Raw genomic sequence first — 26,654 nt, forward strand, 5'->3', positions numbered from 1 at the left:
GAGGAGATCTGCTTCCCTCTGTGTTAACCTTGACTGGATGCACAGTGACTCAGCTCACAGCTCACCTTCTCCAAAGAGTGTCCAGGGTCTACACCTGCTCCAAGCTCCTGGCTCTCACTCTGGAGCAAATCCAAACAGAAAGCTCCCTACTGAGATGACCTGCTGGGTTACTGTGAGCCACTAGGGCTGCACAGGGATGTGAGCAGGGAGCCCAGCAGCCACCCCCTGCCCCGGCTGTAGCCTACCGTGCCTTTGTCCTGCAGGCACATCATCAGCGTGCAGACGTCACCCGTCGCTTGGTGGTTCACCAGCACCATGGCTTCATCTTCTGACACTGCCTTGACATCATCACCCCATTCCACTACTATCAATAAAAAAAAAAAAAAGGTAAATTTAACAATGAGAACGTAGACATTTTTCTATCAACAAAATTACCCCACACCCAGACTACAATCATAAAGAAACCTACATGCTACAAGTCAATTTATATTGGCACTTAGCATAGGGCAGGAATATTAGCAAGAGTGTTTATCCAAGCAGGGGGTATCCAGCTCAGTTTGAAACTGCATGCACAGAATAAGAACAAAACAAAAATACTCCACCAGAACATGTGCACAGAGATTGATCTTTTTGTGTCATTACACCATTCTATATTTAGGGTCTGAAAATTACATAAGCTTTCTGACCCAGCTTTCATATTCATCTATCTCACCTCATTAGATTAAAAAGAAAATTATATTGTCAACTCTGGGTTTTGCTGGCTGGGCTTGGTTGTTTTTTTTTCTTAATTTAGCAAGTTTTTTTCATTTCTACACTCACTATTATTATTCTACTCCAGTAAAAGCAAAACAAAAAATCTGTATTTGGATCATTGGGTTTAAAATGCTACGTCAAACAAACTCATTCATTCAAATCTAAACAAGTTAGCTAAAGGCAAAGAAGTGGGTTCAGAAAATGCTGCTCAGATGACAGAAACTATTAGTTAATACTTCATAGACCAGATGCTCCAGTGGCAAGAATGATGTCAGAAGGAAGACACAGTTGATTATCACCCAACACTTACACTGACTATCAAAACCATGCTGAGATAAGGAAGAGGGGTTAAAATTGATAGTTCCATCACATGAAGAAAGTAAGTGGAGAAAGAGAAGACTGTCTCCCAAAGAACACAGGATGGGATACCAGTTTACAGTGTGCTGTAAACTAAAGACCAGAATATGTCTAATGCTGCTACTGGGGCAAAGAGACAAGGGAATAGAGTCTGTCTTTCTTCAGTGAGAGCGATGGACACTGCAATAATGGACACTGCAATAATGGACACTGCAGTGCAGGGTTAAGGGAAAGGATGGAGACAGGCAGAGGAGCTCTGTGAAGTTCCAAAAGAAAAATAAGATGCATTGCCCGTGCATGTAGGACATAGCTTTTTCTGTGTTTGTTCTGTACCTTCAGAGGTTCCTACTGGCTATAATTTTCAGTTCTGACAACAAACAGAATATTTCACCTGCACTACTGACTCTTTTGTACTGTTAAAAGTTCTTCAGGCAGTGAAAAACTCTCAGCACAGGCTAATTACTGTCTTTTAAAAGATGGTTTATCTGATGCAAAGGTAATAGGCTACGCACTGAAGACAAGAAGCAATAATCCATGCAGAGCTTCCCTGTCCTTGAAGAAATCAATTAGTATCACACTTTAAAAAACTGCCACTTTATTACTTTCTAACAGCTCCCAAATTTGTACTGAATTGAGACTTGAACACAAAATAAAAAAAGAAAATGCTGTGTTTGGTCACAAATAGATGAAATCAGGCTAGAGACAAGAGGGTGAAGAGAACTATCCATTCCATAATGTTCAATCTCCTTTCCTTTCCCTGGGAAAGCTAAGCACAGATCTTTTCTTATTTGTCTCACCATGAACTGGGAAGAGCCCCTTTATCCCTCCTCCCCACTATGTGCACATTCCCTGCAATGCCCTCTCTCACTCCATGAACACTGGAAAATGCCTGGCCATGGCAGCTGGAGTTGACGTGCACCTTCCTTATCAAGTGTTGCACATATCTCACCATGGCAGTGTCCCACAGAGCAAGAAATTAAGATGAAAGAGAATTGTTTTAAAGGGAAATGAATCAACCACATACCAACTTTGAAATTATTACATCAGTGTTTCTATTAAGCAGCCAATATACAATAGTCCTACTGAACTGTGGCTTTCTAAAAGTAATAAAACCTAAGTACTAAATATATCAAGTATCTACAAAATCACATTTCTCAAAAGTAGCTAATTGTTTCCAAATAAAACTGTTTTATTTCTAGATCACTCAGAGAAAATAAATGCATTTCCTTACTATAAATATTTCCCTGGAACATAGCAATTTAATACTAATAATTTAAATTGTAGAACAGTTTAAAATTAAGCTCTCCAAAAATGATTCAGAAATCTAACTTCACAATGGATTAAAATGAAGGTCATGACTGAAAAATACAAGCCATGAGAAGCAGCATACAGTTGAAAACAGCTAAAGAGGAGAACTTAGGAAGCTCAATTTGCTATAAAAAAGTACACTTTTAACATACTAGTGAAGACTAATGTTTGACTTTGAAACTTTCAGATAGGCCCAGTCAAAGAAATACAGGGGAAAAAACCTCTCATTACCAATTTTACCTACTGTTGTTAAATACAAGGGGGTATAAAACAAACAAGCAGCTCACAATGCACTAACAGGCTTCAGCTGAGAAGCAAGAAAAAGGTGAGCTCTGTGATCCCACTCCAAACACAAGGTGAAGAAAAATGAAGTTAGATTTAATTCTTCAAGCTGATTGACTCCACTCATTGCACCTATCAAGCAGCCAAGCCAAGAGCTCAGCTGACAGGTAGTGGGTTATTAAATCCCAGGGTACCAGCTGGCCTCCCTCTTGCTTCTTCCCCCTCTGTCACTACTCCTCAGGCAACCAGGCTGTCTCTTGTGCTTAATAATGCTTTATGGTCAATTGATTGACCTGATTATCAAGGAGAACAGAATCACTTGGTCCAAGTCCTTCACAGAGCATTTCTGGATTGAAAAGAGAACAGCAAACCACAGAAGTGTGCAGAAAAACCACTGCCACTGCTACAGTTTTATAAAGAAGAAAAAACCAAACCCTCAAATCTCTAGAGTTTTAAGTTCACTGTGTCCCTTTAAATTCTGTGGGGGGAATAAATGCTCATTTTCAATTTTCTCCCCACACAAAGAAGAACCTTTTGCTTTAAGAAATACTTGCACTATTACATTCCTCCACTGCAGCTGGAAACATTGAAATCAAAACCTCAGCTGCATGGCAGCAGAACCAACAACACTGCTTTGCTCCACTGTAAGAAGACAAAAAACAGCTCAAAGGCAAATATTTGTTACTTGAGGTCCTGAGATCCAGCAAACTTTCCTCCACAGCTTCTTTCTACTGCCAGAGCACATTTCTTAAGACAGCAATTCTGTGTCTACAGGCTGACAATAGTTACAATTTCTGCAAATGCAGTTTAACATAGTAAAATAACATAAAGGGAGTAAAGAGCAGGAAATCATTTTAATGTGGCAAGACAAGTGATTTAGCTTAAAGAGACTTCACTTGTGACTTCAGGTTGTGAGCAAAAGGCTTCACCAGAAAAGGATGAAGACAAATCTACTTGCAATTACATGAGCCCCAGGACAGAAATATTTATCCTTCTCTCATAAAAAGAAGTGCGAGATGTACAACATCAAGAAAATATTTCATTTAATGATCTGCAGACTTAGCTCTTTATGAGCTAATTCTTATAGAGCTCCAAGAAGAGAACAAAAGTAATACAATTTTCCATATTTTTACTGAACTATTACTAGTTATTTCAGGTTCTCAGAACACTTGGCTATTTTGTAATCATGTCCTTAATGTAACTGTCTGCATGCAAGTGATGCTATGAATAAATATTCAAGCACTTCAATTACAGTATGTCATGAGGCTGAGCAAAGGACTACTAACCTAACTAACCATTCATTAGATTTATTTTTTAGTTTTGAATATACCTGGAAGAATGGCACTCTACTTATTTGTGCAATTGCTCAGACATTAATATGAACAACTTCTTTCTGCATACTGTATTTTAAAACTTAAAAAATGCTCTGAAACTTTCAGCATCTCTTCTTTGTTATAGACAGTAGTTTCACTACAGTGTCCCCCAAGAATTGGCATAGATCTCCTTGGCCTCATAACAACTTAAGTCCTAATTTATTATTTCAAAAAGCCCTGAGTTTTAAAGACTGACATTTTATGGCAAGGTCAGGGAAGTCACTTTAAGCATTCCAGTCACAACTACTAAAACACAAATCACCTAAAAGTTACAATATACGTAAACATGTAACTGATTTGGATATCCACTTTATTCGCTATTTAGGCTTGAGTCCACGCAACATTCACAACTTTCTCTAGAAGCTGGAAGAAGTTAAGAACTTCCACACCAGAACTTTCCACAGAATCACAGAATGGTTAAGGTTGGAAGGAACCACAGTGACTGATGCAGCTCAACCTCCCTGCTCAAGCAGGCCCATCCCAGAGCACACGGCACAGGATTGCATCCACACAGTTCTTGAATATCTCCAGTGAGGGAGACTCTCCACAACTTCTCTGGACAACCTATTCCAGTGCTTGGTCACTGTGCAGTAAAGTTCTTCCTCATATTCAGGTGGAAATTCCTATGCATCAGTTTCTGCACATTGTCCTTGTCCTACTGCCTGGCACCACTGAGCAGAGCCTGGTCCATCCTCTGACATCTCCCTTCAGACACCTAAGAATTTGATTGATGAGGTCCCCTCTCAGTCACCTCTCTCATCTTTTCCTCCTAAGAGAGATGCTCCAGTCCCTGCATCGTCTTTGCAGACCTCCACTGGACCAGCTCTGGTAGCTCCACATCTCTCTTGTACTGAGGAGCCCAGAACTGGACACAGCACTCCACATGCAGCCTCACTGAAGCAGAGCTGAGGGGCAGGATCACCTCCCCTGACCTGCTGGCAATGCTGTCCCCAGTGCACCCCAGGACACTGCTGGCCTTCTTGGCACAAGGTGTGATGGCTCACGGACAGCTCTGGTATCCACCAGGACTTACAGGTCATTCTCACAGAGCTGCTCTCCAGCAGGCCAGCTCCCAGACTGTGCTGCTGGTGCACAGGGTTATTCCTCCCCAGGTACAGGACCCTGCCTTTTTAGACCCCTCCATCGTTTATTTTCCCTTCTCATCACTTGCATCCATTTCACAAGACTTCATGAAAACTGGTTCCAAGAAGCTGCAGACTGGCAACTGTTAGAACGGAACAGATCCACCTTTAGGAGATTGCTTGGAAACCTCCAGCAACAAATAAACAGCATTACTGAGGAACAGCCTTCCTCAAAAGCTATCTAGCAGAAAGAATGTTATTGTTAGGTATTGAGCAGTGACTAATGCCTGACAACCAGGTTTCTATCTTTTAAACATTTCCCCTCTTAGTCAAGCATTTATGTCTGGCAAGTTGCAATCCTGCTTTACTGTTATTCACGAACAACTCAAAGCATGTTTCAACTGGAGCAACCATGTAGAGTTGTTCAACTCATTTGTCTCTCCTTAATAGATGGCATTCTTTGATAGCTGACATTACGAAATCCCAGAAGTGATGCCAAAGGTTAAATACTACTTAGATGTTTTTTACCCTTCACAAAAAGGTTAAGGTATTTATCTCTGAGCACTGGTTGTCTACAGTGAAAAAAAGGAAAACAAAAAATGGACTAAGCTAATTACTGTACAGTTAGTCTTTTACACTTATTAAGCATGTATTTTAGGGTCAGAATGTATTTCAAAACACCTACATAAAATCAGACATATACTACTTCAAAGAGAAAAACAGCTCTTCTTATCCCACCCATTCCTTCCAAAATTCCAACTGCCAAGGAAGGTTTTTAATAACACACAAGAGGTACAGATGATGAATAAAAATACAGCACAGAAAAGGAAGAACATACATACAATATCATATCTCATTAAACATAGCTTCACTTCATATACTGTCCTTCTTCTATTAAAGAATATACCCTTTCTAACAGAAGTATTGTTGACTTCAAGGCTACCACAATATCCATATCTTTAGGTGGTAAACATGCAATCTCAAACCAGATTTTGCTAACAAAAAGAGCATCCTTTACAGATAACTTGATTCAGATTTTTATGATGACAAACTGACTGCACTGACAATTTTCCCCTTTATTTCAATCAAGAAAAACACTTGACATGGAAAATTCAGAGTAGGAACAGAAGCTAGGGAAGGGAAGGCTGCAAATAAAGGGAGGTTATTCCTACAATATATGTTAATAAGCCAAGGCTGGGTTTAAGATGTCCCAGTCACCATCTTTGGTTTTTTTGTGACCAACCATTTTGCACACCTCTATGCTTCATTGTATGAAACAACACAAATTTCTTTTTGCTCTCAGTTCTTCTTAGCTTCTGTTCCCTCCTCCTGCAGTTTAAAGTCAGATGTGCTTTGTGGACAAGAGCACTTCATAGTCACAATATTTATCCCCTAAGTCAACCCACCCTCTTACTTCAATTAACCAACAGTCAGAAGTGTTAAAAACAGGAGACAATTACAACAGAGATGCCCTGGCTCTGTCACCTTTCTAACCAAGCCAAGAACCAGGTTTTTCCCAAAGCACAGCAGTTCCTTTTAGAAATAGGCTCTAGCAATGACTGCTTTTGAAGACTGACTTAATTTTCCTGGAGTGCACGTTCAAGACCTCAAGGGTACAGTTTACTTGAGTTCTATAATTCACTGGCACAAGAGATGACGCTTGTGGCTGAAGAGAAGGCTCCTTTTACCCATATGTGAATGAGAATCAATAATCAGCAAAACCTTAGCTCACCTTCAAGGAAGCAAACTTCTTCCACTGACTTAAGCACTGGCAATACCATTTCAAGAGCTTCAGCATTTCGCAGTTGTATTAGGCAAGCAGTTTACATGATGAGAAAACTTTTAAAATTAAAAGATCCTGTGAGAATACACAAGCTATGACCACAGCAGATATTTAAGGAAGAGTTCCAATATATCTTAAGAATTACAAGAACACATCTTGCACTGGACATACCCCCCACATTTTCTGGAGGTCTCAGGTGTTTCATGCTGCTCTCACAACACTGCCTGACATGTAGAGGCACCCAAATCCTACATCTCATAGTTTTGATCATCCAAATTGAAAGCCCAGCTATAGATGGTGGTGCCTGCTCCCAAGGAGCAGTACAAGTCACAGTGTTTGCAGCCCCACAGGTAAACAGGAACTGTGAGATGTGAAGGTTGATGTCAACTTTCATGCCTACAGTAGTAATGAACTGTAGCAGCTGAGAAGGAACCCCGCTGTCTGTTTTGCTGCTTCTATTCTTAGAAAAGCAACTGCAAGACTGAAGAAGGAGATGGAGTGCTGAAATCCTTTTGAAGCACCTCGCGCTCATGAGTCACAGCACTCGCAGAAGGAGCGAGCTGAGCAGCACATTCCTCCCCAGTGACAGATAAAATACATTAACCACTCAGAAGAACATCAATGCATTCATGAAGTAATATCCTAAAGCTTTAATACCTTACAGACTGCAGATGGTATAATGGCCAGGAGAAAAAAAATAGTTTGTTTGAAGTCTAGAAGGAGAAGCGAAACAGTGGGGTAGTCTAGCAAGTTTTCTCACCATTAAAGAATATTTCAAAATAAAAAAATCAGCACAAGGTAAGGTTATTAAGGGATACTGCAATTAAATGATCAGGCCTAAAAGTTGAAAATTATCCTGACAAGTTTTAAAGTACGCACACAAAAAATTACCTAGTTAGAAGCACACTGTCACCAGGGCCCTAAACAGGCAGATGAATCTGAGCCAAGAGTAAACACAGTTCAGATTAACTGCCACCACTTCAGTTTATGTGCAAAGCTGACATCCTGTACCATTCTGGTCATTCCCAGTTACAGTGTGGAAAGAAATAATGTTCAAAAACATCTATTTCCAACAAGAAATAGAGACTAATTTTACAGGACTGTCTTTAAGATTACCATAAACCAAAAAAAAGGATGTAAGCTAAAGATGAACTTCTGCCTTTTCCTGGTCAAAAGCCTCTAAACGCTGGGGATGACCAAAAAGTTGTAATGCCATAAGTGATGGAAGCAAAGAATCATATTTTCATAAATCAATTTTTAAAAAGGTTCTGAATAGAAGGATCTCAGCTAAGTTGTTACATAGTGCTAAGACAAGATTTGCAGCTTACTAAGGCTGCACAATGGAAGTAACCTCATTTGACAATCACTGATCACAAGATCTATTGTATGAAAAAAATGTCACATGGAATTTTGGTCCAGAGATGTTTTACTACTCCTTAAACAGAGAGTATGGATTTGAAAATTTTAAGAGACAGCCAAGACATACAATTTTTTTTTACCATTCTGCACTTTGTGATTCAAGTCCAAGGTCAGAGAAGATGATGGAAACAGCACAGACTACCTCCAGTCACAGAGGTCAGCACTTACTTAACTAGACCTGTTGTCAGACAAGGCTGTGGGTCTTGTATTTTGGTCTGTTTATCCACAGGAATAATTTTTACAAGTGAAAAAGGATTTTCACCAATTAAGCACACGACTTTAAATACTGAATCCACATAATACTTTTCCATTGTTTTAAAATGCAAGAGTCAACATTTCAGGGTTTCACTTGTAACACTGATGTCTGCTTTTAACAAGAGGCAAATTTGATGCTGGACTACCCTAAGTGGATACCTTAGAAGTCCTTTTCAGTGTACTGTATATTCAAATGACAGTAATTTAACTATGGTTACAATGCAAACCATATCCTAATTGCAAAGAAAACTCTATCTGTAAGGCTGCTTTATGAAAAACAGCCTGGCTTTTCTAGAATTAAAAAGAAAAGTTACTTTGAAAGCAGCAATTCTGGAATACAACACCACTACAACATTCCCAGCATGCTTTTTTGCAAAAGCTTAAGTACTACAGAGGAGCGAGAGAGAAGGAAAGAGTGTTGGTTTTCTCTGGTAAAACAACATCCCAGTGCTGCTGGGTAAGGAAAATATGCTATGAATACAAAGTTTCCTATTATTGTTACCCTTATCACCCTTTCAAGCAAACAGCAGTCGGCTGAGGCTCTGTATTTTTAATAACTTGAACCCAGCAGGTTGCTATAGCACTTTACCCATGCTCATCTGCGCCATCACTGCTGTGCCACTAAGCAAGCAGGAACAGAGCTGACAAACAGGCTCTGACTCAGCAAACACCGACAGGAATAGAAGTGCTACGGCACTTTTCTCTTTATTTTCCCTTTAAAAACTACTGTTACCTTATAAAAATGACCCATCTGCTGCATGAGTGGAGAACTTGTTCCCTCCTGGGTTCAAGTTAGAAAATACCATAGGACTTCCTGCTCAGTATATGAAGTGGGGGGAAGAGGGAAGAAGCAGGATGTTTGCAGGGATGGTGCTTGTCTTCCCCAGCAAACACTTGTGTGATGGAGCCCTGCTTTCCCAGGGATGGAATGGCTGAACACCTGCCTGCCATGGGAACTGCAAAAAGATTTCCTTGCTTTGCTTTGCTTGTGTGCCCACCTTTTGCTTTCCCCATTAAACTTGGCTTCAACCCATGGGTTTTCTCACTTTTACTTTCAATTCTCTGCAGATCCTGCTAGCGGGGGAGTGACCCAGCAGCTGTGTGGGGCTTGGGGGGTGGCTGGGGTTAAACCACAACAAAGAGCCACTGAGATGATGAAGGAACCAGAGCATCTTCATAGGAGGAGAGGCTGAGGGAGCTGGGACTGTTCAGATGGAAGAACAAAAAGCTTCAGAGGGAAAATCATGCCCATGTATCAGTATCTGAGAGAGACCCAGAGAGAAGTGTAAAGATGGCTTATCCAGACTCCTCCCTGCAGTGTCCAGTGACAGGCTGAGAGGTAACAGGGACAAATAAAAAATATAGGATACCCCACTTCAACACAAGGCAAAAAACCCCCACAACAACCACACCACCAAAGCATCTTTACTATTGTATGTTTCCAGGTTGCACAATGAGGTTGTGAAATGTCTGTTCAAACCCTGACAGGACATGAACCTGTGCAACCTGTACAACTAACCTGGCTTTGAGCTATATGATCCTCAAAGTCCTTTCCAATCTAAACAGTTCTAACAGCCTGATACCAGGAGGAAAAACACAGTGTTAACAGAACTCTCTCTTAGTGGATACGTGCAGCTACAACAAAACCTACAACTTCATCCTGCAGCATGAGAAGAAGCAGCTTTTACAATCACAAAGCACATATTGCAAATAAAAACTGGCAACGTTTTTCTGTCTTACTGCTGCAGAACTGCAGCAAAGATAAATCTGAAAGATAGTTCAAATCTTAATATGAAAGAAGCAGAGTATGATTCATCTGGGATCATCAAACTCAGGAAAAAAAGTGGGACCAACCCCAGGAGCTGGAGGCAACAATGCATTTTAGCCATTCAGAATAAGCCATTGTGTTCACTGCTAGGAAGTCCTGATATTTTCATCTGAAGATCTTCATTTAGATATTTTTCTCTTTAGCTATAGTATGGAAAAGTGAACTCCTCTATGGACACTGTTTTGTCTGCATGACAAACATAACACATGAAAGCAGCAAGACTGAAACTGAACTACTTTAGGTTACTGGAACACCAAGATACTCAAATTACTATTTAATGCTCAGATACAGCTAGTGACACCTACTCAAACACAAAACTTAAGAGTAATAACAAGTAAACAAAAAACCCCAACATGTAAAGTGGGAAGGCCCCAGTTATTTCCCACATTATCTTTATCCAAGATATTTATCTAAAATAGTTACCTAAGCTGCTCTTATACTTGAGAAGCAGAAGAGAGTCACTGCAACATCACAGGACAATCTGTGCTGGTGGGAAAAAAAAAACCAAAACTAGAAGGGGCAAGCCAGCACAATCAGGGCTATCAGGAGATGGCATGATGGGGCAGCAAGCCCCAGCTGAACCAGGATGAATCCTTACAGAACTGTGGCTGGCCACGCTGGAAGACCTGCTGGGCAAGTCTGGTTGGGCCAACGAGAAAAGCATAACCAGGACAAGTCACCCAGGTTACCTTCAAAATTGCTGTGAATTTCTTTCTGAAACAAACTTGTTTGGCATGTTGTGGTCTCTAAAGCATAGCAAGTGTAGAATTTTGTTCTTTTAAAGAACATGTTTAGAACATGCTGAAAACCTGCATCCTCCCCACGCTTTTTTGTAGGCTGATGTACAAGATAAAGTAAAACATCCTTGGTACAAAATTTCTGTAGCCATATGTCACAGAGATACGGAGCCACTACTTAGGAGGCAGGGACAGGGTGACAGCTGCTTAATTTTTAGTGGGCTTGGGATTTGTTTGGGGAAAGCAAAACAAAGAAAAAATCTTCTCCCCAAGAGAGCAGTCTGAAAGCACACCCCCTGTCACAGTTAAAGTACTGCATCCCAGCAATAACCTGAGCTGCCTTTGCAGAAGCAAGTGACTAGGCAGCAGAAATCACCCAGAGGCTGTACCAAAAACTACAGTACCATTACTACGGTTTCCTTTTGAGTCACTAGCAATGGTATGCATTACTAATCTGATCCTGCTGCTTGTCTTTCCAGATGTGAAACTCCCCTGATGCCAAAAAGACTCATTCAGAAGGTACTGCACTTGCCTCAACTGCTAAGGTGGCTCAGAAAGTACAGCTCACACATCGTACAGCCTTAACAAGCTAATAGATAAAGGGATAAGGCAGTCAGACAAAACCCAGTCAGGGTCTGGGGGAGACAATGCCCAGAAAAGAGAGCCAATTTTCAGCCCTAGAGCAAAGGGATGCATCTCAGATTGTGCCATCAACACCAAAAAAGAGTACACTAACCCAAATGTGTGAAAAACCCCATTAGGATAATGGTCTCTCCTCCAGACAGAGCTCTCTCTTTCAGAGTGGGGGTAAGGCTGAAACCTGCTTTGCAGTCTCAGTGTTCACTCTGGGAATCCTGATGTAAACTGGCCAGCCTAGAACAAGCTGGCCAAAACTAATAACCAACAAGTCACTGCCCAGGAAGACAGCACTCCCACAGCTCCCATTCACCTATTCAGATGCTTCTGCAGAGGTGCATGCTGTTTGAGATCAAATTTTCCTCTTTATATGACAGAAACAGGGTCTGCACTGTGTAGTCCAGAATAATGTAAATAATGGGGAAACTGGATAAACTGGATAAAGACTCACTGAAAAAGAATGCACTTCCAAGGCAAAAACAAGGCTTTAAATAAATAATTGGAAAAAATCTGTAATGCTGTTCCAAGAAGAAAATAAAACATGAGCTGTTTTATGGCTATAAAGTCTGATGGCTATAAAGAAATAAAGGTAAGAATCATCTATTATCATAGATAGGTAAATAGGTGGATGCAATCCACACTTGATTTTTCTGCTTTTGAAGTGGACAGATTCAAGCCCTGGTTGCTTCTGAGAGCAATACATAAGACTTGAAAGAATTTATTACAGAAACTTTAAGTATATTCTGCTGATAACTGCTGAGGTGCTCAAAGTCAAATCCTGATAAAGACTGCAGAAGATGTTCATTGTTACTTTTGAAGGAGCAAGCTCTACCACTACAAAGTTCTGCAAAAATTGCTGTTTTACTCTTTAGAGGGGAAAAAAAAAGTGTTGAGGTATTTTGAAAGCCACAGTTCCAGCCATACAGAAAATTCTGCTCTCACTTAGTCCAGATCCTCCAGTAAATTAAAAGTAGGGCTTTAAAGAGCAAGTAACTGGTGGCAGATAGCAATGAAATGGCCCAGGAAGAGATGGCCAGTTCCTCTCCTTTTCAGGTTTGCAGATTGCAAGCTTCCAATATAATAACAAGGAAACCAGGGCATCTTGAAGCTTTTCAGATGTTTTTCCCAAAAAACACAGCTGCAGAAATGACACGACATATGCGACAATTTTCCAACAAATATCCCAAGGCCATGCTATACCAAGTCTTTCTGGGAACAGCAGAAGAACTCAGCCAAATTTAGTTATTACATCCTGCATGGGGACTGGAAAGGGTGGCCAGCAATGAAAACACACTTGTTGTAAGTCTCGTTCACATTTTTCACTGAAAGTTTTAAGTTACTGTATGATTTGGGGCTACAAACTTTTCAGAGCACTACCCAAGAGGCTCTTGGAGGTAAAAGGCATGCAGAATGCTGGAAACTGTCACTGCTTTCTCCTTTCTTGCAACCCAATTTCTCACAGGAAACTGATAAAACACAGCTATTCTAGAGCACTTACATAATAGTTAGAGAGGTAACTCACCAAGGGTTTTCTGGTACCCATGAAAATCTCTGAAGTGCCTTGAGGTTTATGAAACACAGGAACCAGAAAACTGCAATCAGACTGGAAGTGAGCAAACATTGCTTTTCTTTATACAAGATGTGGAACTTGCCTGAACTCCAAGTGAGAGTTTGCCTTCATCTCTCCCTACGTAGAAACCCTAATTAATAGCATGGTGAAAAGACCTGATCAGCCCCAAGCATTAAACTGCTTAGCTCTGAACTGCACCACTGGGATCAGGGGCAGGCAAGGGTTACAACAAGAGGGCACACAGCAAGAAAAGCTGCCAGAGTGACAACAGTTAAGGACTAAGACTGTGCTCTTCAAAATACAAGCTATGTTAAAAAAAAATCTAATTACACTACTAAGAAAGGAAACCATTTCCTCAGTGTTCAAGTCAACTGGGCTCAGAAAAACATGGTATTTCATCTATCCTTTAAATAAGTCATATTGATTAAAGACAAACAAACAAAAGCAGGTCTTAATCTGCTTTTCCTCCCCAGGGAAACAAATTGCATGACTTTAATCACTGGCTGAAGGTTCAAGTCAAGAAAACAATACTATTAGTGGAAGTCAAGATTTCTACCTGTGGTAAGACCACCCCTATATCCCAGCTTGATCATTACCTTCTGTTTGCCTAAACCAAGTTGACACCTTGCAGTTACCTCTTCATATTCTTCAGTTCTTGCCTAAGTTACCACAACAAGATGTGATGATGTCTTGTTTTACAGCCAGTGTTTCTCAGCCCAGCTCACTGTCCAGTACAAATAATCACCACATAAAAGCAGTGCCAGGAAAACCCTTTACTTTTAGATTACTTTGGTCAAACAGCCTACATGGGAAAGGCAAAAGGTCCTTTTCTGCATTTATTTGTGGTCTCCTTACAGTGACCATTTAAATCTTTTCAACTTGTCAAGTCTGGACAGAAAAAACACATACTGAGCACCTGAATGATCACAAGAACACTGAGAATGCAGATGTAGCATAATCTGAAAATCAATATCCTCAAGCCATAAAGCTGGCTGCTAATCAGCAGCTGCAGCATTACTCTCCTCTCCACCCACACACCTCTGTGCCCTCCTCCAGCTGCAGCAGGACAGTGTGGCCATGTGCCACAGAACACAGCCAGGCACTGGACATGCTCAACCTGCAGCACGGAGGGGCGCGCTTCAAAATGAAAGGCCTGCAAAGAATCAAAAAATAACTAGATTCAAATGCAAGAGAAAAGGATAAACCTTTTAGGAGAAGTGTTAAATGTTTCCATCATTATGTTTCAAGGACTTTAAAAAACTTCTCATCTAAAAATAGTCTTTACCACAAGGAAGTTGTAACATGAACTGTGAAAAGACTGTCCCTTGGACCTGTAAGATACCAGGGTAATTTTTTCCAAATAATGGATTTTATAAAGGTTGGGGGAAATGATGTTCAGTTACCACAAATTTAATGAAATAAATTAAATAATGAAATAATTAATCACAAACCAATTAGAAGCTAATGATGCAAATAAATATAATAGCAAATGCCTATATTTAGTTTTATGTTTCTGTTTATGAAAATTCCATTATGAAAACAAGAGGCCACAGTAAGTTTGTAAAGCATGCTGGAATGTGTATGATACCTATTCTAGCTGGAAACTTAAGTATTACTTTTGTTGGTATGACACAACAAATGAGAACAAAACCTCTTATTAAATTTGCCCCAGGTTATCCTATACCAGTTCAGTGACTTTTAAGAATTAAGTGTGTGGCCAGGTTTCAGGTTGACAGTAAGCAGAAGCCCATCATAACATCAGAAATACCTTTGATGGCATAGTCAGGCTATCACAAATTAAGCAATTAGCAGGAAAAAACAGCCTCTCTCATTATATTATTCTAGCTGATGTACCTCAAAGCAGCAGCAGAAAGTTTACTGTTCCTAATTTTACAAAAAGTTTAGCATATGTTACTATTACAAAACAAATAATCCCCTTACACCTGCTGACAACTGCAAGAAGCACCTTGGATTTGTGGCCAACAGACACTACTTGGAAGTACTTCAGCAATACCTTTTACTAACATAAAATAGTCAATCTCTAGAAACAAATTTATTGAAACATTCTGAGCAGATGATTCCAACACCTATCCTTCATGCTCGGTGCACAAACCAGTACTGAATGCACCTTTCAATGAAATGCTCAGGCTCAAATTGTGAAATATGCTACTGCAATGACAGTAATTGAGGCTTCTCTTTTTCTCTCTCTTTTCACTGCTCACATTAAAGAAAAATTCTACAGCTCAAATAAAAAAAGTTTCAATAGATTTAGAACAAATGGTGAAAATGACAGCAGAAAAAATGTTAGGGAACAAAAGAAGAAAAAGAACAGACTTTAGAGTAGTTCAGTTAAAAACTACTTTAGTGCAGAGCAGTTTCTCTGGAGAGCACCCATAAAGGGGTTGAACAACAGAGCTGTGAAAGAGACTGTGGAAATAAGCTTTTCCATTTCAAATATAGAAGGGTGCCACAAATGAAAGAAGATATGAGGACTCTCAAACTTCTGCTCTACAATTAAATGATTAATGTGAATATTTTTAAGTCTGTGTGTAGCAATGGGCACTGTAAGCACTTTAAATGCACCTTTTTATGACTTGTGGCTACTAGTGCCTTGGCATATCCTACTCCTTAAACTCTTGCCAGAAGTCTTACAAATGACTTTTTCTTCAAACAAAAAGAAAACTAGGAAAAAAGAATTAAACAAAATTAGGTTACAGAAGTCTAGCACTCCCACAGAGTAAGAAATTTGGTCAGTACCATTCAAACACAAAATTCTACCTACCCAACCAAATCCTCCATGCTTTGCTCAAAGAAAATGCCTCAGATCAAACCAGGGAGTGACCAGACAGCCAGATTTACATTTACAACACAGTTCTTGCAAAGTATCAGGAAAGGGTGGTAATGGGACTGGAAAAGAAGGGAGGAGGCCACCTGCTAGTGTTCCTTCCCACAGCAGCCACCCAGAATAACCCTTTGCCTTCCTACAGTGACACACAGGGACACCGCTCGTGCTTACATGAACTCAGTGCTGCATTTCAGCTTTTAAAGTTCAGTGGGATGTTAAAAATAATCAGAGCAGGTGAGCAACAAAGGAAAAAAAAAAGTATGTTTCAGTATTTTCTACCTCTGAAGGAGAGGAGGAACAGAAGCGCTCCTCTAGCCTGCAAAAATCTCGTCAAACTTGACAAGCCCAAGATAGGCATCAAATCATCTTGAGAGTTTTGAGATGTGTTAACCAAGACAACAGAATTATCTAGGCAAAGACCTTGCTGTTGTCCCATTCCTTTCCTCTGTTACTGCATTAGAAGACCAAAGTATCAGGTTTGATAATACAAACAGAAGAGCTCCAAACACAAAAAATACTCGTCTGTTCATTTTCACATCATCCACTCCATGCAAGAGGTTTAACAGACATTTATATTAACCATGCCTGCATCTGGAAACATTTTTACAAATGTAAACTGAACCTCACAGGTCCTTAATTTTCTATTAATGTATACACAGGCTATGGTTCTATTTATTTCCAAGTAATGCTGTTGACAGGAGCAACAACAACTGAATTTCATGCCAGAGACAACCACAGGAAATAAAAATGGGTAAGAATGAAGAATGCATTTGGAAAGCAAACTGGCAGCTATTGGAGTTGGAGATTTGCCAGGCCATCTATATATATTTATGCATATCAAAATAGGACAGGCTCAGGTACATAACTCCAGAGGCCACACTTCTAACGTGATGCCTTCCAGAGTGGTGCAACAGTGGTACAGAACCCTTCCTGACAGACTCTCATGCTCCTCACAACCCACACCATTGCTCTCTCCCTTGTTTTCCCAAATATACTCAAATATGCCTTGACCTTCAGGTTTCTACATGTCCCTGGGTCAGATTCACAACTGACTTTTTTTTTTACTCTGACCTACCTACAGGAATCTGAGCATTACTGCTCTTTCTTGAGAGCTTGATGTGGTTTTAAGAGGAAAATTAACACCATCCTAGCCAAAATCAGGATGGAGTTTCAGTCAGGTTGATATCCTTCCAGTCCTCTTTTTAGGAGGCTACATGAACTTCTGTAAAAAGAAGTTAGTAGAAGGTATTAAAAGCTCAATATATTAAGTTCTTTTACCAGTTAACCTTTTTCCTAATATTAGGAGTAAAGAGTTTTCTGCATATGCCTTTTGGACCTAAAATACTATGATAAGCAAGGTGTACCAAACCCCACAGGAAAGGATGCTGCTTCCAGCACCATCTGCCACTGCCAGGTTAATGTGCTGCTCCAGAAGCAGAAGTAACAAATGCTGATTTCCCAAAAACCCACTGTCTAACCTCCTTCTCCCCAACAGGGTGGACAAGATATGCTGGCACTGTGGCAAACCCTGAGTCATTGATGCACTGTTTGAACAAGCAGCAGATGTCAAGTAAGACATACAATGGCTGAGTCTGCCTGCAGCACCCTCAGCTGAGGCACAAACTTGGGTCTCTCTCCTCTGCTCAGCTGTCAATTTTCACAAAACTCATGGGAACACAATTATGCCTGAAATCCGAACCATCTGGTCAATTGCAGACAGATTTGCAAGGAAGCAAATCAGAAGTGTGGGAGAGCTGAGAGAAAGAATAGCTGTTAAACAAGTAGCTGAATCTCATCAGGAAACTATACTTAAACATGGTCACATTTATCTACAGGGGTAATAAACACCCAAGTCAGAAAATTACATTAAAATGGTGTTTGATGGCCCACCTTAAACACCACACTCAAACATAACTGATGCTTAAATTAACCAAAAGTATGTGTTCTTAATATTGATAGGGCTTTTTCTCCCCCATTTCTGGCAAACAAACATAGACACTATGGACTTTCACAGAAACTCCACATGCTTGTAACCACAGGATGCTAGAAAACGAATTAAACTAAATTTTAAGAGAAGTCAGACAAAGTCCTCCCTTTTGCCACCAAAAAAGCCCCAAATCCACAAGCACTCACGCCACTGTCCTAAAGAGTCAACTCTCCTGAAGCCATGTCCTCCCAAACAGCAGCAGCTCTGCTCCTTGCTCTTAGAACACCACTTCTATTTTTAGTTCCACACAAGTGAGAAGCAGTAATAAAGCTATTCATCTTCCTCTCCTCCTTTACTTAAATTACAAAACTGAGGTGAATCTCTAATCTATGAACTATTAAACTCCTTAAAAAAGGACAATTCCTTACCTTTGGAACTGTAACATTTGAACAAGAAGTTTTACGGTTATGTTGTATGAATCAAAAAAAGAAGAACACCACTGGCATTATCTGGCAAAGCATTTGTGAAAAGGTATAATGGAAGTATTTAAGGAAAAAATTAAACATAACCTCCAGGTACTGCTGTCTTATTAAATCTCACACGACTTGCAATGTTCTACCTTTTAATGGGGACACTAAAAATTACCTTCTCCTTTACACAGAGTCAAGGAGATTGACTCTTTTCCATTCTGCCCAGGAAGCAGAATCACTGAGTTGTCCAGTTTGGTTCTGCTTTGAGTTCAGCTGTGAGTGAAATGGTTCTGGTTTGATTTCAGCCCGCACTAATGAGGCTGGTGACCCTCTTAGAGAGGTCTTAATTCTTCAATAGCTTTAGAACAACTGAGATCAAACTACTGGACTGTGAAGGTGAACCACTGATATTTTTTAGTATTATTCTCCATTCTGCTCTTTACAAGTTTTGTAACTGAAGGTATAGCTGTTCACTGGGACAAAACTTTCCCTAAGCTCTCCACCATGATACTCATCTATTTCCTAAACTGCTACTTCACTTAAATGTTTATTACTTTATATTGTTGAACATCAAACAACTTCTGCGTTGTTTTGGCTATTCATGCAGCTTAAGTACTTTTGAAGTTTTCTACAACTGTCTCTGTAGCTGACAAATTCAAATAGTACACATATAAAACTTAAGAGAAACCCCATTGCTGAGCTTGCATCAGAACCATCACCAGAACTTATTTCTTTATGAACTAGTTTTCAGTTTATCCTAGTCCTTCGTTCTCACCCTAGGCTTAGTTTTCTTCTCTAAAAGAATTTGGCAGAAGGCACTCTTCCAGTCTAAACAACATCAACCAGTTAAGAAAATAGTAAGAAAAGATGAAGAAATCTACTTCAGTGACATTCACATACTAAAGCCCTGACCTGCATGGGACTGCTCTCTTGAATTGAGGCCATAAGCAGTAGTTTAAAAAATACACTAAAGCTGGTGCTGCCACCAAAAGATGCATTTCCTTCCTCTTTCTCTCTGCTGTTTGTACCTACTTTCTCTCACCACACCCACAAAAGGAACTGGGTTAGGGACTGTGTCTTCTATGTCACCCAGCAAAAAAAAGGGGTGGATGTGTAGTGTTAGCAGAGGCCAGAGCTGGCTGTGGTCCAGACCACCATACATCATTAAATATTTGGCCAATAAAACTGAAGCAGTGGTAGGATGAGTCTGAAAGGCTGGGATGGATTTCTGCTGTGGCACTTCCTGCTTGAAATGCTTTGTGTGGGGAGAGGAAAAGGCCAGAACAGCCCCATACACAGCATCCCTCACTGGTGTCATGGAGCATTTTTGGGAATGCAAGCGTACTAGCTTTATTTATTTCAGTAAGAGCACCCACAGGTGGCTGGACTGAGCCGTGTGGCTGCAAGAGCAGGGCACTTCTGTGCCTACACAATCCCGCATCGGACGCGTCATCCCCAGCAGCAGAGCTGACACCCCACTCCAACACACACCAGATTACATATCTTGGAGCTGTACTTTGGCTCAGTTCACCCTGCAGAGTTACAGCACTATGATTATATCCCATAAAGGATTTACTAACTACCCTGTCTAATTAGGGTTGCACAACTCTTCCATTTTTCACCACCATCAAACCTTGCCAAACTAACCTTTGGCAAGACTTTTCTGTCCCTCTCACACGCATGACAGAAAAATGGAAAGTGATGTATTCTGTTAATCTGTTTGAGCCTCATTCTCAAAAAGTAATTTCCCAGAACAAAACTTTAGAGAAAAAGAGCTTTCTTCTCCACATTAAAATTTTAATTTTATTTTCCTGCAGCTTTCTTGAAAATCTCTAAAACTTCCATGCTTTAGTTACATTAAATGAGAGTGAGAAATTGCATCTTTGACATAAAGGCATAATTTCTCACGTTTCAATACACATGATGACACTGTTCAAGTGCAAAAAAAATTCACTGCAAAGAATTTGTGGACAAAGTATTTAACTCTCTAAGATTATGCTTGTCCAAATCAGAGCTGGAGAAAAGCTTTCCTCTATTTATTTCACATGGTTCCTAAAAGCCTACATCAAGGAAAAGAACAGCAAAAGGTAAAGAGAACAGAGACACATCTCTCAGGTATTCTTAGTCATATCCCCTCAGTAATGAAGGGAGAAGTAAGAAGACTAATGTGAATAGATATGCTAAAAACAAAGGCCCAGATGAAGTAGGGGGGATAAAAACACATGCTAAAAATAGCAAACTCAGCTATAAGGAAGAATGGAACCCAGAATTGCTAAAACTTCACTTTCCTTTGGCTGTGAGCATATGAGCTAATTTAGAAGCATTCCACAGCCATTGCTGGACTTCAAATTATATAATCATACCTTTCTGTATATGTATTCATCAATAATTTCATCTTTACTATGCTTTGGTAGGCTTGCAATAGTTCTTGTATTATCCACAGTAGGTGAAACAGGAACAGAGACTAACCTGCTGTAAAAAAAGGGGGGGAAAAAGGAAAAAAACCCAAACAAACAAGAAATTTAAAAAGGACTTAAATAACAACAAACAACAAGAACAAGTGTGAGCTTTTACTCCAAGCTTTGTGCCAGGAGACAGCAGCTTTCTGAAAAAAAAAATCAACTCAGAGAATATTTCATTATCTAATCTTTTGGAATGACCCTTTACAGTGAAATGATACAATAGAAAAATGAATTACAAGCTTTACTGCTCCTGACACATTAGATTACATTTGCTGGCATTAGAAGAAGTACAAAGAAGTATGGTAACTGTAACCCATGTCCCCAGAAGGAGATATGGGGATTTTCTGATGTGATTTCTCATGCCATTAGAAAAGGACAAGGGTCTTTGTACAGCATTCTGTACAGACACATGACTTGTACAAAGAAGATGACACCAAGTTCAGTGCACACCTTTCCTCCTCTTACGCAAAGCTGCCTTTGAGATGGGCCTTTGCTCTGAGGCCACAGTGGAAACAGCTCCAATGTCCCCAGCTCATCCAACTGTGACCTTTTCTTATCCAGACAGCTCCAAAGGTTAACACAAACTTCCTCTTACAAACAGCAAAATGAATGCAAAAATTCCTGCTTGATCTCAGCATTTGCACATCTCAGGTACTTGTGCATATTCTAAGAAAACGTTATCAAGAACCATTTTCCTTCTCCATTTCACACACTGCCTGACCTCAAAACAGAAGTTGTTTCCCTGTGCCTCTCCCTGTCCAGTCCTCAGAGTGGTGACCAGACCCAAAAGCAAAACACTGCCAGAGAAAAATCACACTGTAGGAACTGAGGAGAGCAGAACCAATGGCAGGGTTAGAGGCACAGACAGGTCTCCTGAAATAACACTGCCTGCCTTGTATGGGACAAAAAATTTACTTTATCTCATCTGCTGTCCTTCAGCTTCTGCTGCTCTTCCTGCCCAAGGAGAGGGGCCAACCTGTCAGGAGAAGCAGCACAGACAGCACATGTTGTCTGCACCAAGGAAGTGTTGTCACAGCAACTCCACCTGTGGTCTTTTACAGCTCTGGAAGACAAAAATATTTGCATTCTTAGACGATTAGAGGAATTAAGGCTGTTGGCTGATAAAACGTAAACAAGATTTTGCATTAGAAGGAAAAAAAAGGTATGACTGCTGAAAAAATTATAGAGTGGTCTCATTCTAATCCCTTGTATAAATCAGCCAATAAAAGCTAAATGACTTGCAAGGAGAAGAGATGGGGACAACTAAAAATCAAAATCTCAGTCTTAGCTTTTTTTTACTTGGCTGAACAGAGAAGGAAAGAGAAATTCTCCTCACTTAACAAAACCTGAAAATTCTTACAGACACTCTTTAAAATTAGTCACCATCCTGGCTGACATAGAACAGTAACACCATAGGACTGGTCCACTTTTAATTAAGCACTGCATCATTATACCAGCAAGCACAGTCAGAGCACTCATAGTTTTTAGCGTGTGGTCACAGGTGTATTACTCCATTCCACCTGCCCACAGCCCACTGACCTACCCAATACTGCTCTGTGTGTCACTGAGAGGCTGAAACACAAGTTTTTGTCAAGGTGTCCTCTCTGCTGCTGGAATATGAAATAGTCCAGGCACTGATCTGAAGAAACCCCCTGCCCAGGTGCACACAAGCCTGCAGAGCCCACAGCTTCTCTGTCCTGGTGCTGACACAAGAGCTGATGACTGCTGCAGCCAGAGGACACTCGCTGTGATGGTGTTCGCAGGGGTCTTAGCATGAGGGAAGAGACGAGAATGCTGACTTTGTATTTCAGAAGGCTTGATTTATTATTTTATGATATATATTATATTAAAACTACACTAAAATAATAGAAGAAAAGATTTCATCAGAAAGCTAGCTAAGAATAGAAAAAGAATGATGATAAAATCTTGTGACTGACCAAGACAGTCCAGACAGCTGGACTGTGATTGGCCATTAATTAGAAACAACCACATGAGACCAATCACAGATCCACCTGTTGCATTCCACAGCAGCAGATAATTATTGTTTACATTTTGTTCTTAAGGCTTCTCAGCTTCTCAAGAGAAAAAATCTTAAGGAAAAGATTTTTCGGAAAATATCATAGCTACAATTCACCCTGCCAGCCCCTCCCCAGCCCCAGCCAGAGGCACCAGCCCTGCTCCCCACGGTAGGATGAGCTGTGTGGAACACACTGGAGCAGAACATCAGCATCCCCAGTGTCAGGGCTGCACTGCCAGCTGATTGCTCTGAGTCCCAGAGACTCCTCATTGCAACACTGCAACAACACCATCATGGGCTCTGACCAGCTCCTGCATTCCGACTGCACAGAGGCAACCAAACAGTTCCTCTGTGTGTAATTAATTAAGCAAGCTTCTCTCTGGCAGTCCTATTTTTGGTGATTTGATTAAGTACATGGATATTACACTTAGTCTGCAATACTTGACCAAAGAAGATGAAATCACTCAGATAATTGCTTTAAAACTAGTTTTGTAGGTGAGCAAAAGATCGTCAGAAATTCACCACCACAGATATGCTCCATCTCCCTCCCATCTACCACACTATTTAGTGCTATCTGGCATACTCATATATTAAATGACAAATTGTAGTACAGGGGAAAAAGGTACTTGCCAATGAAGGATCAAGCACTCTTGAGTTGGCTTTTTTTAGAATGCATCTTCCAACAAATGCAGGAAAATATTTAGAAGTATTATTCAAAGGTGCCTTTCAAATCATGCTAATATGCAGATTCCAAGTGCCCTGGCTGAACAGCTCCTACAAGAGCAACACACTTATTTTGAAGGCAAAAAAATGCCCTTAAAAAAGGAGATTTAGAAGAGTAATAAGAATGCCTTTCTGAAATAATATAAAAATAAAATAACATTGCTAGACTGTCTGTACACTCTTCATAAAAAGATATCCATTTTTCATTTTTGTAAGAACCCTCTGGAGCTCAAGAGAACAACAGAGATATTTATCAAACTCTGCCCTTTAAAAATCAAAGTAAACCAATTATGCACAAGTTCTCTCTCATACTTGCATCTTAAGAAGAAAAAGATTAGGGAGAGGACAGTGACCTTTACAATTTCTCTTCCCAGTCCCTTCTTTAATTTGCTTGTGCAGTCATCATATGCTATTTCTTTACATAATATCAAGTGCATCTGCAAACAGAAAACACCTACATTTATCAAAAAGCACAGATTAGAGCTACTGATACAGACACAGATCAGGTAATTTCTGTGATCATAAATCCTCTATGTTCCTAAGAAAAACCCCCAGGTTTAGACAGGGTGAGGAAGAGAAGGGCAGACATGATTCAGGAGTCCTTCCTCAGCTCTTCCAGCTATATTCAATAAAATATACTGACAATTATGCAACAGCAGCAAAGCCCAGAAGGGTAAGCTAGCACTCACCATATTCTCTTCATTTGGTGTTGAGCTTTCTCCTACACATTACACACAAATTATGGGAGCAAAAAAAGTCTGCCCTGAATCTATTCTGGAGGCTGAGTTTAAGTCCTTAATTACAAATTATTTATGTCACTTCTTACCCAAGAGACTACCCAAGCTTGGAAAGGGAAAAAATAAATAAACAAAAGAACTAAAACATACTTGCAACACAACTGAAACAGACTACTCCCTCCAACTAAAAGACAAGCGAACTTATTTATCTGGTTACCCTCTTAAAGACAAACCAACAAAAAAACCATCACCAACTACTCTGCTACTCAAAAGACAAAAACTTTAATCTTTTCCATGAACCCATGCATATCTACTGTCTTGTATTTACTTTTGCAAAGATAGGACATACTGAAGCCTACCCTTGACTTAGTTTTTTTGAATTTAGAACAGAAGAATTCTGGAGCAATGTCACTTTCAGATGCACCACTGCAAGTCTTGGACACCAACTCTAATAAAGCAGTATTTCAGTTCTGAGTTAGTTATGTCATACTGTATAAATAACAGGGAACCTAGTGGCAGGTTTTTAAAAAACTATTAATCTGGAAAAGGACACAGATTACTCTGTTTGCATATGTTGAAGCCAGATACACTTTCCAGGTTTGTTCTGCAAGTGGTAGAGAGCACTGATGAGATTAAAGAAAGGACAAAGAAATAAACTGTTCTTGCTAATTCATATAATTTCAGTATAAAACACACTAACGCCTTAATGTCAAATAAAATGCATTTAAACTAAACTTTCATACAAGCATTTGCTCAAAATCCTCCCCAAAAGCCATGCTTCATAGTGAAAAGCAAAAAGAAGGGCCTCCTTACCCATACACCATCCCTTAAAACACTTCTGCATAGCAGTCTGTAAATACTTCAAACAAATATACTGAGACATTTCAAAACTGTAAAACAAATTATTTCAAATTGTGAAGATACATCAGCAACACCAACCAACAGATGCTTCAGGAAGATTCTAGGATATGCAGATCATGCTAAGACCACCTTCCAAGCAATAGGCAAAAGAAACCACACAGTTCTGCAGTCAGCAGTGAAACTACCCTGAGGAAATGGCTTTCAAAAATTGTCATGGGACAATGAATTTTAACCACCACATTCAGTACACACAGTTAATCCTCGGGGTCACAAGCTGAATGACTTTAACATCACCATTATGGCCATAAACTTTCCCATTTCCAATTAATAGTACATGAGACATCTCGAAAGTCAGTCCTTCCTCCTGGAAGACCCGTGTGCTTTATGACATAAAGCAGACTTTTACAAGTGTACCTGCCACTGCAAACACCATGTGGACTTCTTTTAATGAGCAAACATATAAAAAGGTCTTTAAACAGCATCTCTGGATAAGCTTGAGCTGTACCAGGCAAGGCAGTTTTGAAGCAGTGCAACGCTGTGACAGTTCTAGCCCGACAGATCAGAGTCCAGCTTGCTGCTGCTGCCACCATGTCCTTAAAAAGCAAGGGAAGCTCACCTAGAGTATCCACAGAACCTTTGTGCATCTTGGAAAGGCACAGGACAGGGTACCAAAAGCCACACTGGCACTGAGGCGTCAGCTCTCGTTGCCTAACAAGCCTCCGTCTGGGCCAACACTGACTTTCTGACTAATCAGGAGTCTGACCAGACTCCAGAGCTGTCTGCTGCCATTCCTTGTTTTTCTTGTTTACACAAGACCTGCAGATGCAGCCTGGGCAGAAGAGAAGGAAAGAATTTTAGGAGGGCTGCTCACACTTTGCACTCAATAGATTCATTTCTTCCCTTTCCAAAGCTCATACAAAGAACTGATGGCTGGTTTTTTGCATGAAGTGCAGTAGCCAGATGAAAATCAGTGCATTCGAGGACAAGACCAGAGCCTTCCTTAATATTTCAGTTCAGTCCATCACCTTGATGAGCCTATGAATACTAAACGAGCAAAAACAAGTTCAGTAATAACCACAAAGCAAGCATGCAGAGGGAAAACCCCTACAGATACTGTAATTAGCTCTGCTAACAGTAAATGAAGAGTCATACGGTTGAGAAACATTCCGCATCACTACTTGAATGAAAGAGGTTCCCTCTGCTTCCCTCCCTTCTGAGACGGCACAAAA

The 26,654-nt window shown here is 40.2% G+C and overlaps 1 protein-coding gene across 2 annotated transcripts in view; it reads right to left on the reverse strand.

Annotated features, from left to right (window-relative positions):
- The window catches only part of LPGAT1 (lysophosphatidylglycerol acyltransferase 1), a 61,066-nt gene that overhangs the window by 32,813 nt on the left and 1,599 nt on the right, over positions 1-26,654 (reverse strand). The window contains exons 1-2 of one of the 2 annotated variants that reach the window (XM_054630488.2): positions 26,042-26,236; positions 246-364 (exon numbers count right to left, since the gene is read on the reverse strand). In XM_054630488.2, the coding sequence (XP_054486463.1) occupies positions 246-364; positions 26,042-26,069 (147 nt within the window). In that variant the 5' untranslated portion in view covers positions 26,070-26,236. Of the gene's footprint in view, positions 1-245; positions 365-26,041; positions 26,237-26,654 lie in introns of those variants that run through there. The other variant, XM_054630487.2, reaches the window with a different exon arrangement.

This window comes from Agelaius phoeniceus, chromosome 3, assembly GCF_051311805.1.
Source record: "Agelaius phoeniceus isolate bAgePho1 chromosome 3, bAgePho1.hap1, whole genome shotgun sequence".
Lineage (NCBI taxonomy): Eukaryota > Metazoa > Chordata > Aves > Passeriformes > Icteridae > Agelaius > Agelaius phoeniceus.